We start from the raw sequence: 18,099 nt of genomic DNA on the forward strand, positions 1-18,099 counted from the left end.
GTTCCCACACCCATCAGTAGAAAAACACTGGTATTCCAAGATGAAGTCCAGCACCAGGTGACCAGGTCACATGACACTGTTGTGTCATAGCAGTCATGAGTCAAACCCTCTGTACGGTATCCTCAGGAAGGCTTCCTGGTGGGAGATTAATTTCTTCCAAGACCTATTGTTTTCTCCTAAAATGCTCATCAACCTGAATGGGCCCTTCCCAGCCATCCATCCAGACTGAGCATCTTTTGCCTAGTCAGCATTCCCCAGGTGTAAACACATTTGTAATACAGATATATAGTCAATATTCCTAGCTTCTGATACACAAATGATACATATATAGAGATAGGATAATCATATTCAGTAAACCATACCCTTTCCTATGACACCTCACATGACCTATCTTGAATTATGCCATAGTCATATCATCATAACATCACGGTGAAGAATATGGGATGCAGTGTCACTGCACCTTCCATCCTAAATATCCCCAGTGCGTTTGGGCTGGCACTTTCAAAGATGTCTAACTTCCTTAGGCTCCAAAATCATACTGAAATGGGAGTTAGGTGCCTACCTCCTTTTCTCAGCATTGAACTCCAGTCACTTCTGGAACAAGAGGGGCAGCAGCAAGCCAGACCTCAAGGAGAAAAAATTTTGGCCAAAAAGGCAGAGACCAATTTACAAACAATACTTTGGAGGCTTCAGTGTCCAGGCAGGTTACAGAGTGTGACAGATGCAATGCTATGAAAACAGCACTCTCTTTATAAATGATACATGTCTGAATGGTCTCCCTCTCTATGTGCTGGCTAGTGATTGTATTCCTGGTTAAATCCGTCAGAAAAAGGATGCTTCCTGCAGGAACAAACTCCTTCTGTAATGCTTTTGTTTTGGAGAACTGCACTTTGCTTTATGAAAGCTTCCTGGTCACTGGTAACCTAACATTGCACCCAACGTGCTAAACTGAACTTTGACCTGCTGAAGTTATGTCAGTGAATTGCAGGAGTCTACTGCCTAGGACCCTAGTAGGGAGGGAGAAGAACGTGAGATTCCACCATGAAAAAGGTGATTGCTTGAGACTTAAATGGGGTGCCCTCATAGAGACCATGAGGGTGTCTGAGGTGCAGCTAATTTGGGAACTATTACACAAAGGTTCAGTTTTTAGGTCTCATCTGAAATATCCAGATAATGTAAACTGCATGCATCTCAATTTAGGAGAATAAATTGGTCCTACTAGGACATAAATGGGGTAATTCAGATATTTCAGAACTAGATGCTTAGAGCCTGACTCCAATTTCATTTAGATGGAATTATACCAGTGTAAAAGCAGTTAACTTCCATGGAGTTACTCCTGATTTACAGGGGTATGAGATTAGAATCAGGCCCACAGACTATGACACATACACACAACACTTACTTCATTGTCTTCACATCACACAGCAAATTGCATTATTTGGCTGAACAGAGAGGAAAAAAATAACAGGTACTTTGCCATGTGAACACAGTGTGGCAAGAAGTGCCTTTGGTTGCTATTGTACTGTAAGTGCAGTTCAGCAGCACACAAAATACAGACATTAATTATTTCAGTATAATCAATTTGCAGCTTCTTTATCTTTTGCTTCTTGCAGATTCTTTACCTAAATAAGTGAGAGCACTAAAACTAATTTTTCCTTTGCTGACAATGGAGATTGTATTGTTCCCCAGATGAACATAACATGCTAGGTAAAGGGGCAATTTCATCTGCTGTAGTGAGAAAAATGCCACAGTCATTCTACCCATCAATATTTTTAATTAAAACAAATTATGTTACTTCAGTATAGGAAATAAAGTCAAATTCATTGATAGCCTGGGACTCCAGTGATATTTCTGACAGCACCTGATGAACTGAGGCAAAAAAATTACAAAATTAGTCCATTAACTCTCATAATGTATCTAAAACTATAGAAATAAAATCAACATGTCAGCCTTAGTTATCGCACACCCTCCATCTGTTATTTCCCCCAAGATGTTTCACTGGCACTAAAGACATATATAGCTGGCAGGTCTATATTATATAGAGAGATAGTTCCATTGACTTCAGTGGAGCTATGCCAATTTACACCAGCTGAGGACCTGGCCTTAGACTATATAAAGGTTAGTTACACTGGCTGGTGGCTTTCCAGGATAGTGAAGGATCAACTTCGCTCACAACAGAGTGTGGTTTTCTTTGGCCATTTTCTACTGTTTACTCTCTCTTTTGTACAAAGAAAGATGAAGGATTTTCATCCATTCCATTATTCTCCATCAATACTGTCCTTATTAAACATCATGCACAATCACTGATTATATATTCACTGCTGTACAGGGCACCGTGAGTTACTTTGAATCCCTGAGATTAAAAAGCACCTTAAATCAGGTGTTCTTGTTTTGGGATTTTTAAAATCAGAAAGCCTCTCCCCCAAACACTGCTAACACACACATACACTTTCTCTCTCTCCCCCTCCGTTCATTTGGGAGTCTTTTTAGTTTATGCGGGGGGGGGAAGAGCCAACATTTGGAATTACTGCCAATTTTACAAAATATCAAAATAATGAAAACTCAGAGAAATATGGGGGACTCAACTCAGTCTGAAACACATGCTGAAAGATACCTAGAAAAATTAGTAATTCCTATTCTAAAATATATATTTTATGGTGCATATAAAAAGCCAACAATGAAGCAGGCATTTGTGTGTGTCTGTGTGTGTGTCACACACACACACACACACACACACAGAGAGACAAATGCCTGCTTCATTGTTGGCTTTTTACATGCACCATAGCGTAAAAGTCTTCTACACAATCCTCCATCTTTAGACAATCATAAAGAAGGTATATCTAGAAATTCTTCATTTCAGATCTACATGTTAGCTGGCAAACAGAGAGCTTTTTTCAGAATCCTTTGCTTATGAGGTTATTACCAACATCTTTTACCTTTCTTTACCATCAGCCTTTCAGATGCTACTAATGGTAACCGTGACCGTATAAACTAACAGCACAACCATGTGTGACATTAGGAGGCTCAGAACTAGTGACCTCGAGGAGCTATGAAATTTTAAACAGAACTGGGAACTAGGTGCAACTCACCTGATTAAGGTTTCATTACACTCCAGAAACTCCTGCACTATGCAAACCTCCAATGTACCCAGGTCAGATTTTGAGTGACCACAGTCACATCCATCTAGACTCTTAGTGATTTCAAGAGGAAGCTGTGTGACACTTAGATTATTTTAGTTTGGGGTAATAATTTAAAATCACAAATTGAAAAATCATGTCGTGAGAACCATGTGAAGAGAAACAGGTTCCCCTGAACTCCTGCAAACAATAACCCTGGACAATTCACAGGGCCAGTGCTTGAGGTTGAAAACAAAATACCATCCTATTAATTTATGTCATAAAATGTAATGTAATCATCAGTTTGCAACTGTAACCCAATGGTCAGGATGTTATATGTCCTACTCCGTCTCCAGTCCACAGATGATAGGAGACTGTTACAGCTCTCACATAGCAGGCTACCTTCATCTCAATCTGTGGCAATGCATGGTTTTAGTTCTGAAGGCGCCCTGTTCAATTCTCATGTTGGCCAAAATGGTGGCAGTCACATAATTACTGTCCTCTTAATCTCCAAATAAGTCACCCTAACAATGTCCTACAGCAATATTGGAATGAACTGGCTAGTGTGCGTGCCTACCCACCGCCCTTTACCAAATGGAATCAACCCTGCTCAGCTGTGCCATAGGATTTATACCACTATCCACAAAAGGAGATTTCTTCAGTTTAATCTTCATTCATTGTCAAGAAAAAATTTACATTAACTGTGTCATGAGGGAAGTTTGTACCCCAAATGCATTCAGAAACTTAAAATATTTTTAAAAGCCACTATTCTAAGCAAAAAAAAATAATAATAATTTAACTAGCAAATTGAAAGAACTAGCAGGACTCTCATTCCAGGTGTGCCTAGATGCAATTTTCATATCTCCTTGGAGTATTTTCTACCTTAAGTATCAGAGGAGTAGCCGTGTTTGCCACTTTTACAGATCCAGACTAAGAGTCCTGTGGCACCTTATAGACTAACAGACGTATGGGAGCATAAGCTTTTGTGCATCCGACGAAGTGGGTATTCACCCACGAAAGCTTATGCTCCAATACGCCTGTTAGTCTATAAGGTGTCACAGGACTCTTTGCCGCTTCTACCTTAAGGCAACTGTATGAAGCCACCACTTGTACTGCAATGCACCATCATCAATAAGCATATGCAATGTCCTAAAGCGGCATAGTTGGATGGCCACTAGTTCATGAGTTATCACAACATGTATGTTTGTGGGGTACAACATTACCCCACAAATACATTATCTATTAGCATGTGCAAACTACATTTATGTCAAATAAACAGCTTGCTTAGTAGGGGATACGTAGTTACCACTATTGCAACACAAGATACTCTGACTAGAAGCAAACGTACACAGAACTACTAAAAATACAATATAGTGTAACATATTTGGGGTACATTTGTACCACCACGTACTTTTTTGATAGCATGAAAAATATTTTTTCTGTATTTCTTTTTTGGCTGAATTGTGTATCTGTGCCTAGGTGACAATGTCCTAAAAAAACATAGTTGGACGGCCTCTAGTTCATGAGTTATCGCAACATATATACATTCACAGGGTACAACATTATCCCATGAATATGGAGGAGGGTTAAATGGTTGGAGGCCTGTGATTTTACGGCACAAAGTTCTGAGTTCTATCCCTGCTGTCACTGGGACATACTAAGTGGCATGAAATCCCTGATAGCTGTAGGTTTGTTCCAACATTTACATTTTATAATTTGCTAAAAATATGATCACTCAACAAGTTTAACATATTGCAGGTTGAGGTTCTTAACTTTTCCAGCACTCATCTCCTTTGACTCAGTCTTCACAGCTTAAAGTTTAAGTCATAACTATCTGGTATGATTGTGAGGGCATGAATTTTCTTACACTTTGACCCCAAACTTGCATTTTGTTCCCCATTACACAGGAGTCCACTCACATTGAACTTCCAGGATTAGGTCTATTTTTCATAAGATGCCAAGGACACAAAGTGCACCGCAGAGAACTGGTCAAAAAATTTCATTTGAAAAAAAAAAAATCCCCAAAAGAATAATGTTTCCCCCCACCCAATCAAAAAGGAACTCTCTATTTGAGAAATTTTAATGGTGTCAAAAACAGAAACCTGCAAATTTCAGTTTGATAACTGAAAAATTTCACCTTAAAAAAGTCTGTCTCCACCACCCCCACTTCACTTTTTTGGATTTTTCATGAAAACCCCAAGACTTTTAATATAAAATGTTGAGATCCATCAATTCTTTTTAATTGGAACAAAAATGTTTCCAGGCTAGCTCTAGTGCAATCTAAGAACTAAATAGCAACAACAGTGACAATTTATTTTCTAAGGGGCTCATAGCAAAATGAAATTGTTGTACAGCCCACATTTTTTAAATCTAGCATTTAGCCCGTGTGGCTGAGATTTGTTGGTAAATTCCAGGTTCAACACAGTCAATTAGCACATGCTAAAAATATGCATCTGTCAGTTTTTAGGCGACATTTTTGTGTTGGTTTTTAAGATGACATTAGCCTCACAGTACCATGCAAGTCTGATAAAAGAAGAATCTGTAATCCTGTGGGTAACACATCAGTCTAGTTAAACCGTCCAGAAGCCTGGGGAACTCCTCTTCCTTTTGAATCTTTAATCAAACCAGAAACATCTGGCATTCAGAGCATTTCATGTTACTCCACCTATTACACAAATGCTTCCTAGAAATTAGCTATCAGTAAGTGATAGACAGTTAAGAAAATCAGCTTTCCCTCCCCCCACCCTCATCTCACTCAAAAACCAAATTCCCAGAACAGCATTTGAGTGCAGAGCCACAATTCTTTAAACCTAGGCTGTAGTCACAACAATGAAAAGGGTGGCTGCAGGTCTCTGGGAGAGGAATATGGTCCACCTCTTTTGACAAAGGGAAAGCACAGCCATGCATGGATCCAATTTAGTCCTCAGTGATCTTGTCTGCACTAGAAGCAAAAAAAATTCCCATTGTTGCATCTCTACCCGTGACTGTAGTAGTGGGAGATGTTGTGTAGACAAACGCTATTGCAATCACCAGCATTTTTAACATTGGGACATCATTGGGAGCCAGGATTTCCCAGGACACTGGGAGCCAGGATTTCACCCAATGTTTGTTTAGACTAGCTCTGATCCAGATTAGGGGACATGATGATTAAGATAATTGCACCACAGGAGCCTTTTTTACTCTAGTGTTATCACTGATGGAGCTGGAATAGTGGGAAGTTTTTGCCCACCTCTCTCCCCTGGCAAAAAATAAAACAAGACGGTCTAGATTTTCTACAGAGCCAAGTACCCAACAGCTCTTACCTAGGCACCCAAGTGTTTACCATCTACAGTCCCCTTTGTTCTCAATGAGAGCACTGAGTCTTTTGAAGATTTAGCCTCTTCATTAATAAATCAAGCTTTTGAAAGTGTTGGGCACTCACCCTTGAGCCTGGATTTTTTGAAAGCTCAGCTTCCCCTTAGGCACCCAAATGAAGTGGCCAGATTTTCCAAGACCATTCAACACCCAGCAGCTCCTATGGACAAGAATGGGAGCTGCAGGGTGCTGACCTCCTTTGAAGGCCTAGCCACTTGTACATTTAGGTGCCTGAGGGCTGTGTTCAAAGTGTCTACACAAGGCCAACCTTGTAATTGGAACTGTATGTAATTCATTTTGAAATTTACCTAAACCTATTTGGGAAGTTAAATTTTGGATCTGAAGCACCGACTATACAACTGATATTTTAAAAGTGGACTAAACATTGGGGCTGTCCCTTCTGCAAGACCAGTTCTCAGAACTCATCTCTACGAACTAGTCTCTAGACATCACAGTTAGTGAGTCAGAGATAAAGCGAGCTGACTGCTCATAATGGTAGTTTGTAGGGCAATCCCACCTCTGAACTGGCTACCCCAATGCTCTAGTTTAGGAAAGCAGTGACATGGGAGGAGACCTATGGAGGTTAGGCGCTTAAATACTTCTGAGGATCTCAGTCAGACTCCCAAAGAAGGATCCACTTTCTAACAATATGGAAGGTGGATCTTTCTTCACACAGCAGAGGTGTCCCTTCAGCAGATGGGACTACAGCTGAGAGATGCAAACAGAATGTGGTGATTCTGGATTTAATCATTACAAACACTGACAGGTACATGGTAACTGTGAGAACAACTCAGTGAATGGCCTAGCAAGTGCAGAGGTGGTAGATTTCACAAGACTCTCAGAACAAACTTCCACTGAGCACTCAGGAAAAAGGTTTGGTCAAGGTAAATACTGGTGCGAAAACATAGCTACAAGAAGCAGATTGTGTTCCTATTGCTCGACAGACCCCGCATTAAGGGAATAAGCATCTGGTTTTCTTACATGCCGTGTCTTGGTATATCATAGGATGAAGTGCACCAGTCCACAGGTTTCTAGGTGCAGATCCTTGGCTGCTGTAAGGTATCATAGCTCTATTGGATTTCATGGAGTTATGACAGTTTATGGTACTTGATGATTTGCCCTCTAATCTCCATCTACCCTTTTGATACAATGCAAAAAATAATTTTATAAAACCAGATATTACATATATTATAGTAGCAGTTTTCTTTATAGTTATCCATTAAGGTTTTAAAAGTGCTACACAGTATTTTCAATTGCAGGATGTTCTTTGGCTTGAAACCATACCATGTAGCTGATTAGTGAACTGTATATATTTTCCAGCAAAAAATCTCTTCTCTTGTAGACATTAAAGAAACATTACAACGCAAATACATTAGGCTGAATGGCAAAGATGACCAAAGCATTTAGAATCACAAGTGATTCACACACACTTGTCTGTGTATATACTGCTCTAGAATTGAAATAATATACATTTGGCCTCAAGATATACGAGACAGTCAAAGCTGATTTTAATAACTAGCCTTTTCTCTGAATCAAATTTCATCACTAATACATCCTCATCTAACATATGGGCCTTCTTATCTTGCATACATACTGAAGTGCTCTACAGTATTTCCCATGGTATTTAAAGAAGATTAATAATTTTTAATTTTTCCTAAATCTCTAGTGACAACTAGTCTTTAAGCTGGGCAAGTTTTCCTTCATTATGATACTGTAAATCAAGCAAGTCTAGAGTTGTCACAGAATCTGGTCAGTTTACAAATCTCACAAAATTCAGGGAAGTACACAATCTGAATTTACAAATTATACATCCACCCACCAGCAGCCAACACAAGTAGTCTCTCAGGGTTATGAAGCAGCTGTTAAAAGTAGAATGAATATAGGGTATTTCCATTATTGGATATAGTCTTGTCCAGTGATTAAAGGCAAACGGAAACCAATGGCAACAGTCAAAGCAAACACTCAACCCAACAACCAAATGTATATAAACTCTGATATTTCATGATGCTAATGTGGATCTTGAACAAAGGAGTCTTTGGGCTAGTTTCTCAAGCAGCACAAAGTAGCTGAAGAGATGCCCTAACAAGGCAGATGGGAATTCCCTAGTACTGTGAAAATCCTGGAGGGACATAAAACTGACATAGCTAGCTCTACACCACCCACTCCCTGCCCCCCAGAAACATAAAGGTCATCCTGTGATCCAGCAATCCTTAGAGAAATGCTCCTGCCACCCTTCACATCAGGTGCTCTGGACCCCAGCCATCACCTGCGTTAGGGGAGCAGAAACATGGCTTACAGCTACTTCTCCCACCCCAGTCCCAGATGGACCATAGCTTGATATAAGGACTTGGCCTTTGCTGTATATATTACAGTCCTATTTTAGAGAATTATACTGCTGTCTATCACTGCTATACCTGAGCACCTTGCATGTTAAAAAAGTCAATGGCAATAAAGTCCCAACCATTATTAATATTTAAAAGATTACTTTTATTATTTCAAAAAAAGTTGAGCCATTGGTCAGCTCTACAGCCGTCAAAAAAACCTGAAAAGTTTTCATTAATTTTTTTCTGGTTTGGCTTATTCAGTGGCAAGACAGAAAACCTTTTTTTCAGAAGGATAAATGAGAGAGCAAGAACAGTTTCAGTGTAACCTGACTGGCACCTCCTGTATTCCTCATGTCACCCAAGTACAAGAGGAATCTTATTCCACAAAGATTTGCTGTTGTCATGATCAATTATTTATATTAAATGCCAGACTTGCTGGTCCAATCTGATATGGTAATTTGAATGCATGTCTCCAGGCAGTAGGGTGACCACCTACATTTCAAGGGAGTAAAGAACCACACACACAAATGTATGAAAAGTAAGGGGCAGGCCTTATTTAATGAGACAGCATCCCACTGTGATGCTGCACTCCATATTCTTCATAGTGATATTATTACAATATGATTATAGCATAATTATGATGTAGTTTATGCAAGATAAGTCATGTGAGGTGTCATTGGAAAAGTTATGGTTTGCTGAATATGATTATCCTGTATGTATGCATGTATCATTTTTGTATCTGAAGCTATGAATATTGACTATGTATCTGTACTTCAAATGTAGTTACACTTGGATAATGCCCACTAGACAAGATGCTTTCAATCTAGAAAGTGGGTGAGGAAGGGCCTATTCAGGGAAATGGGCCATTAGAAAGAACAATAGGCTCTAGGAGAAGCTTATCTCCCACCTGCTGAGCCTTCCTGAGAACACTACAGACAGTCTGAGTGATGGTTGCTATGACTCTACAAGGACATGTGACCAGGCCACATGACACTGGACTCCATTTTGGGATGTCAGTATTTTTCCACAGACTAGTCTGGGAACCAAGCTTTGGAACAAATTGTTCCCACCATATGCAAAAACTATATAAGGCAGGGAGTGACATCATCTGTGGTTCTTCACTCCCCACACACAAAGACTCCTGGAAACACCTGAGGAACAAAGACTGAACTGAAACCCAAATTGTAAAGCTAATGCAGCTTGTGCCTTAAGAATATGCAGCCTGCTTGTATCATTTCCCAGGGTGAGAATCTGCTAACTCATATCTAATCTATCTAGTATATTAAGCTTAGGTTGTGTTTTTGTTTATTTGCTAGGTGATCTGTTTGCTATCCCTTATACTCATGTAAGATCTAACTTATTTTATGAAATTTTAGAAATGTCAGCACTTAAGAGAATTTGTACAGTCAAAACTCTGCTCCCATTTTTCCTCAGGATGGAATTAGGCCAGATTTACAGTGGAGAAACTAGGCACAGAATCTGGCCTGAAGAGTCGATTCACTGATTAAACATGTGCCAAGTTTGTTGGAGAAAAACATTAGACCACTTCTCTATCTTCTATCTCACCACAGAGTGATGGAATCCTTGCCACTTTGGAACGAGTCCTCAGACAGCTGTTCACAAAACAAGGATGTTTTCCCCACTAAACTTTTCCACACTAAATCCTGAATTGAAAGTTTTATTTGTGGTTTTAAAATTATCTCCCCTCCCCACCACCGCACACTTACTATTCCCTCACCTTTTCCCAGTTAGAAAACGATCAGAAAGTGAGATTAACCCCACATTTTAAACAATGGTTTCCCCCCCTTGAAATTTTGTTTCAAAATAAAGTTAGAAAACAAAACAAAAAAATGAAAAATAGAAGTTTCTCCATGAAAAATACTGATGTTTTCAGCTAAACCCTATTTTGCCACACAAATATCATTTCAGAAAAATTTTCAGCTAGCTCTATTCCTGAGGAATTTTACCAGTATCTGCTCACCTCCCACTCCTCCCTGCCCTTCAACCTGCACATGGCTCAATACAACCAGCACCAACCTCTGCTAAGGAGAACTGGGTGAGAGTCTTACTTTAGCCAGCAAGACTCACCAAGATGGAACGCTGAAGTAACTTGCTCAAGGCCATAGACTGAGTGTCTCAGTCAGGATTAGAACACAGTAGAACCTGGTGACTCAACCCTGTATCCATAAAAATAGCACTCGTAACTTATTATTGTGAAGAGAAAAGCAAGAAGATGTGTCACTACACATCTACTGATGTATTTTACCTCTCCAACCTAACTCCAGAATACATCAGGAAAATACACCTGTAGTCCAGGGGTCGGCAACCTTTCAGAAGTGGTGGGCCGAGTCTTCATTTATTCACTCTAATTTAAGGTTTCGCGTGCCAGTAATACATTTTAACGTTTTTAGAAGGTCTCTTTCTATAAGTCTATAATATACAACTAAACTATTGTTCGTAAAGTAAATAAGGTTTTAAAAATCTTTAAGAAGCTTCATTTAAAATTAAATTAAAACGCAGAGCCCCCCAGACCAGTGGCCAGGACCCGGGCAGTGTGAGTGCCACTGAAAATCAGCTTGCGTGCTGCCTTTGGCATGCATGCCATAGGTTGCCTACCCCTGCTGTAGTCAAACACACCAAGCTAGAAATCATTAAAATAAAGCGGGATTGGATAATACTGGAGTGTAACCACCCACTTCCAAATTAACTTAGATCACTGCTAGTCAATAAGGCATGCTTGAGTGAACTACAAGACCTATATCATAACCATAAACATATGGAAAGAAGAGAAGAGGCCCTTTTTTTCATCTAGACTGTGTCTTTCTGTAAAATAAAACAAACTAAGGACGCAATCCTACTGATAGTTGAGCACATGAGTAGCCCCACTGAACTTAATGTGACTTTCCACAAAATGTGCCAAGTTACTCGTGGGCCAGATTTTCAAAGAGCTCATCTCCTGTGTAGGCACCTAAATGATATGGAAGTGGAAATCTGGGCCCAGTTGCAAGTGCTGAGCAGTTTGTATTTACTGGTTTCACTATGACAAGATTAGAGGGATTGCCTGCTGCATCCCACAATATATGGAAAGTGATAATTTGATGTACTATATCCTCATCTAGAGAAAGGATTGTCCAGTGGTCAGGACACTAGCCCAGATCTCTCAAGACCTGGATTCAAGTCCCTGCTTCCACCACAGACCTCCTGCCCCAGTTATATAGGTATCTAAGGATCCAGGATTATCTGTTCTTTTAGGCGCCTAAATCCACTATTTAGGTGCCGCTTATATTCTCAAAGCCACCACTCAGCTGTTGATTAACTTTGCGGGCAGCAAACTTTACACTGGTAGGCAGTTTTCTGAATGCCAAATTGCTGGTGTTTCCCCATAGCTAACAAGCTGCTCAGAGGCTCCAAAGCAAGATTCTCAAAGTATACAAGGGAATGCCTGTCTCACCAGCAGGCCCAGTCTGAATGCACCTAGGATCAAATACCTCTTGCAAAAGAGCCAGATGCAGGACACCAATAGGCAGAAGGGCAGCACAGCATAAAAACCAAGCAGGACAGGAATTTATTGACAGAACTCTGCTCATGTGAACGTCTGAAACTAAGACCTCTTCCCCTCTGGTTTAGAGAGACCATCATCCCTTGCAAGTAGCCAATCTAGACATTAGGGTATTCATCTGGGAAGGGGATACCCAGATTCAAATCCCTGATTAGGAGCAGGGACTCAAACAGAGGTTTCCCCCATCCCAGGTGAGTGCCCCAGCCATCAAGTTATTGATTAGTCCAGGGTGAATCTCTCTCAATCCCTCCTGTTAAAGCTGTTCCACTTCGCATAAATTGTCAGTAGGCCAGAGAGAGACTGACTGTGGTTAGAGTACTCACCCCAGATGGGGGAGCCCTTGGTTTAAATCCCTGCTCTGAATCAGTGTCCTACCCATCAGGGTATTGGCAGGGGGTGAAGTTCTCTCTCAAAGGTCTCTGTTTTGGCTGCTGAAGCATGAGTTATCTGACCTGACATAGGCACCTGACTCCAGGAGAGGATCCTGAGCAAAAAAAGGCCCCAGTCTCTGGCCCAGTCTGGTGCCTAAGCCTCTCTCTCTCTCTTCAGCATTTCCCTTCTAGCTACCTGCGGTGGCTCCCCACTCAGGTTGCTGCCTTCTGAAGATCCTTTCCTTAGGTGCCTAACTCTCCCCAAGCACTGTATGGGGAGCCTGGACACCTAACGTGGAGCTGTGCGTTTCACTAAACAGCAGGCTGTCTACGGATTAGGAGCTGCAATGCAGAACAGAGTACTGAAGTACCTTTGAGGATCTAGGCCTAAATTCCCCATCTGTAAGATGGTATCGTATTGGTATAAAATAGCACTTCCTTCCCCACATGGGTGTTGCGAGGATAAAAGCCATCCCAGATTGTGAGGTGCACAGATACTACATTAATGGGGGGTCATAGGTACTTAAAATAGACAGCTCCAGGAGTCAATACAACCCATTGAAAGCTCTGGCTGAAGCAGAATTATGCTGGTACGTTTGTGCTGGTTCAGAGCTACGAGTTGGTGTGGTACTGATCCTTAGTCTGCTGCAGCACTCTCTACACAAGCTGGTCTTATATTTAAGTACTTATGTTAATTATAATTACTGAAAGTATTACTGTAATGAAGTGGAATCTGAAATCTTGGCAATGTAGAGCGGAGACATTTACAGCAAATGCAAGTGGTGAAAAATCTGAAGCCAGGTTATTTCTAGCGTTAGCCGCCTGAACTAGTACTAGAGAGAATATTACACACTGCAATGTGTGTGGGGCATCAGTGGAGTTTGAAGGAGGGACCTCACTTCCTCAGCACAGACCTTGGCCACTTGAGCTACAGGAGTAACCCCCTCAGTTGGTAGCTGCAGCAAGCCTACTACCTATGCCCCATTGGGTTGGAAAGTCAGTGGCTTAGCAAAGGTATAATTTAGGTCCAAATGTGGGTACTTGACTTAGAGTCTAGGTCATCGTCCGAATTTTGGTCCTGTTCAGCTTTTGACTCTATGAAGGTGTCAAACTAGAAGAGCACTCTCCACACCACGTTTGTCCTGTCTTCCATCAACTGGTGATGGTAGACTGCAAAGTATTTTACCTTGGTTAATCATAATTAATACTTGGAATAAAAGGCAATCAGATTAGGTAAAGGAGAGAACCTTTTAAAAAGAGATTAATTCCAATTCTATGGATCTTAACTAAATAAACCAACGACAGAAAAATGTGAGTCTATATACTATAGGGACTGAATACTCTTCCATAACGAGTGAGCTGCAAGGTTTTACAGTGATAAGTGTATGCATCCGATGAAGTGAGCTGTAGCTCACTAAAGCTTATGCTCAAATAAACTGGTTAGTCTCCAAGGTGCCATAAGTACTTCTTTTCTTTTAGTGATAAGTGAAGTTCCACATTGTCTTACTACCACTGACTGGGCTTGCTTACATGCCCATCCACCTTCTCCGGCACATCTTCTATAGTTATCTGCTGTTTGGAAGTTTGGTCTGTTTATTTACCTGTTGTGAACTGCATGGTATACTCCTTGTTTGTTTCAATGGGAAATTATGTACACTGTGTTCATTTTCCTCTGCTTTACAAGTGTTTTCCCCCTCCCCAGTATTGATAAATACAATAAAAGTTACCCATAATAAGGGTCTGGATGCAAGGCTGTCATAGAGTTCCACCTGAGATGAATTGAGCCCAGTAAGTCTGTCAGAGAATGCTCAAAATGAAATTCCTCTATTCGAAGGGTCATGGCTACTGTATATATTATACATATACTTGGCAGAATTAGATTTTTAATCATTTCAATGGATAATACCTATATTTATTTTGAAAAAAATTTTTGTTATCAATTTAAATTTTCTGCAGTTGGGGGGGAAACTATGGGGATGAGAAGGTGTCAATTTTTTTATGACAGTAGATGTTGAGATTCAAAAAGTTATAGCTTTATCACTGTTAAAGCACAAGTTGATATCACATATTAAAATGTACAAAGTAAATATCCTTAAATCAAACGAATAAGCTCTTAAGCAGTACTTTTCTTACTTTGCTACCTGTAAATTTCAATTATTGAGAAATATTTTTTCATCGGTTTGTGTATGTACAATGAAATCAATGTTTACCAACATTTACCGATAAAAAGCTAATCCTTCCAAGACTAATTATACAGATTGCGCAGATTCCATCAACATGAGGCAATTACAAGCTGTATCATATTTTAGCTGTCAGAAGACTGCACTGTACAAACTCCATGCAACACTTATGGAAAGTTCTCCTTTTAGACTTCCTTGAGTGTCAGTGTTCTAGAACACTATTTATATACCAAGTAAATATAGATCAAAAAGATCATAACTGTAATAAGCCAGCAAAACCTTGATCCACAGAAGATCCACAGAATCTTTCAAATAAATTCCCATGTGATAAACCTCAGTGTAAAGCTTCAAACTATGAATGATTCAGAGTCACTGAGTTAATAATGCTGTTCATATTGGCATACAACAAAAACCAGAAGGCATTCTAAACTTCTCATAACAAAAGGGTAGGTACATCCAAAATCTAAGAACCCTCCCACTCCCCACCTTGAACTGCCTTCCCACTAGGTTGCATATTTTATACAATAAGAACTATGCTTTGCAGCCTGAAAGGCTGATTAACTGTAGCTTTTAGGTAGCTTGCCATGCTTTGATACCCAGAAGAGAGACAGCAGCAGTGTATTTTCAATAATGCTAATGGGAATTAATCACATGAGAGGAGAATGAAAGCCAAAAGATGTTCCATAAGGAATTGGCCTGCTTACATTATATGCATCACACCCACATTTAAATCCATAAACATTTCACAATAGTAACCAAATGCATATTTGCAAAAGAAAAGGAAGTGGCAGACAGAAGAAAAAAATATCAGAAATTATAAATCTATTGTGCACCCGCAAACTCAGTGCAGAGAGTTTTAGAGTGTTTTAAGACTAGTACAAATCTCCCTCCCCGCCCCACAACACACCAGAGCTTTTAAATCACAAATGCAAACTTTTACTGGGTAAATGGTCAGTTGGTAGGAATACCTAGTGCCCATGGCATCAGAGCAGATGCAATCGCAAACCCAGGTGAGATGAATGGTTTTGACAGCCACAAATTTTACTGAATTCAAAAGGCACAGGTTTGCATTGCAGGAAGCAAGATCTTGTCTACATAAGGACATTCAGGAAAATTAATCCTAATTAACCAAGGGGGTGAATTTAAAGTGGCTTAGTAAACTCTTGTGTGGATGGGTTTCTGTCTAAGAATTAAAGTGGCCTTAATGATTAAAAAACTGAATTAAGGCCACTTTTATTATGAGTAAGAGCATCCACACAAAGGTTTAATGGGAGTTAACTAATCCACTAAATTCACACCTTTAGTTAATTACGATTAATTTTCCTGAGTTTCTCCCTGTACATCAAAAATCAGTCACACAGGCCTTCCGCCATCATCCTAATGAAAATGTTAGTTAACACCCCTCCACATTTATTACTGCTTCCTGCCCCCAGTGATTCTCAACAACTGCCCAAAACACACATGTGGTTTAAAAGAAGTCAGGGAAAGCCAACCCCACCCCGTATTTCAGAAGCTATCTTCCCAGTTCAGATTCTTTTGTAGCTGCATGTTACGGTCAGACTCTGATCCACCGTCCCTGCTACCGAAAGGCTTGCAGCTCAAGTGCAAAGCTGAGTGAGCGAGAGCCCTTTGGCAACGGAGATCTTGCTCGTGTTCCTGAGCAGAACCGAATCCAAGTTCAGGTCTGCCCTTTCCAAAAAAACGAAGTGCATCTGTTCAGAGAGCAGCCTATTGCGCTGCACCTCGAGCTGTTTCTATATTTGTTGTGCGCAAAGGACACAGTAGCGATCTGAATTGGGGGACGCAGGGAACCGACGTTTCCCTAGCACCCAAGCTCACACTTTACAAAAAGAAAAGGCAACGTCGTCCCCCCCCGCGAGACAGCCACCGAGCAGCTTGCAAAAGAAATAACAATGGGAGCCCTCACGCATGCTGTCTGCAGCCCTGGCCCACAAGAATGCTAAGGCATGTCACACCGAACAACCAAAAGGAAAAAAAGAGCAAACAAACAGAAAGGGAAAGCACAAATACTTACACCTAAACGTCTGCTCCTAATCTTTACATACCCTTGCTTCACTATGTCATTAAAATTGGAAGCCATCCTTTTTGTGGGGAGGAGCTGCTCGCCCAAGTTGAAGCCAGTCTGTGGCTGAAATGATTCACCAAGCCCACATCACTTGGAATAATCCTCCTGACCCAGAAACTCAGCGGCAAGAGTTTTAATCCACTTGGGAGAGGGAGGAAGAGAGGCTAGAAGACCCTTCTGCACCAGCTGACAGCGCTGGCGGCTGCAGCTGCCTGGGAAGTGCAATGAGCTCAGCGCCTCTCCTCTGGCAGAACAGCGGGATCCGCCCTCTGCCTTACTCCCTAGCGGGGCAGAAAGCCCCCAGGCCAGCCCACCTAGCGGAGGCTGCACCTGGAGAAGCAACCGTCCTGGCTGTGCGCGGGGAGAAGCACCGGAAAGTTGGGGGGGATCCCAGGGAGAATTATGTTCGATGCCAGAGAGACAATGAGCGCGGGGGTGAGCGAGAGACTGGTGGAATAGGGCTGGCTGAAAGATGTTGCTGCTTTGTGAGTTTCTCCCGTTCCCTGTATGTTCTGTCCAGCCCCTTTAAATATATACACACGCTCTGGAGTGACTTAGCTTTCCTTCCAGTGCTTTTTACTCGTCCTTTTTATTTCCTCCACTCTTTTCTACCTGTCTTCTCCACCCTTATTTTTCTATGTTCTGTGGCAGCTGTCCCAGTTCCTTCTGTCTGTTCCCTTCTTTCACCAGCCTCTCAGTTGTGTTCACCCCTTCTCATTACCCATGTTTCAGTCTCTCTTTTCCCCTTTTATAGGGTTGGCCATAGGCTTGCCACCCATCCAGGTTTTACCTGGACAGTGTGGTTTTTGGCTGCTGTGTCCGGGTGCCCTCATTAGGGTTGCCCAGTTTTTGACTGGAAAGTTCAGTCAAAAAGGGAACCCAGGCAGTGTCTGGTGAGATATACTGACCGGCCACCAAAAGTCTGGTTACCTTGGGGGGAAGAGGTGGAGAGGGGGCAGGGTGGTGAGCTCAGGTGTACATCTATAGCACTCTGACCACATGGAACAAGATACTTTAGATAAAAGTTCTGGAGTATGCTTTGACATACTGCTGTTTGAAACAGGTCACAGTATGTCAAAGCACGCTGCAGAACTTTTCATGCCCAGTAT

General features: G+C 41.1%; 1 protein-coding gene across 5 annotated transcripts in view; it reads right to left on the minus strand.

Annotated features, from left to right (window-relative positions):
* Nucleotides 1-17,327, minus strand: part of DOK5 (docking protein 5) — a 92,053-nt gene extending 74,726 nt beyond the window's left edge. For 3 of the 5 annotated variants that reach the window (XR_012154670.2, XR_012154669.2, XM_073309328.1), the window contains exon 1: nt 16,940-17,327. Coding sequence is in view for 2 of the 5 variants with exons in the window: in XM_073309328.1 (XP_073165429.1) it covers nt 16,940-17,005 (66 nt within the window). In the remaining 3 variants the exon portion in view is untranslated. The remainder of the gene's footprint in view (nt 1-16,939) is intronic. The other 2 variants (XR_012154671.2, XM_073309327.2) reach the window with 1 other exon arrangement.
* Between the last annotated feature and the right edge of the window lie 772 nt (nt 17,328-18,099).

Source organism: Lepidochelys kempii, chromosome 13, assembly GCF_965140285.1.
Source record: "Lepidochelys kempii isolate rLepKem1 chromosome 13, rLepKem1.hap1, whole genome shotgun sequence".
Lineage (NCBI taxonomy): Eukaryota > Metazoa > Chordata > Testudines > Cheloniidae > Lepidochelys > Lepidochelys kempii.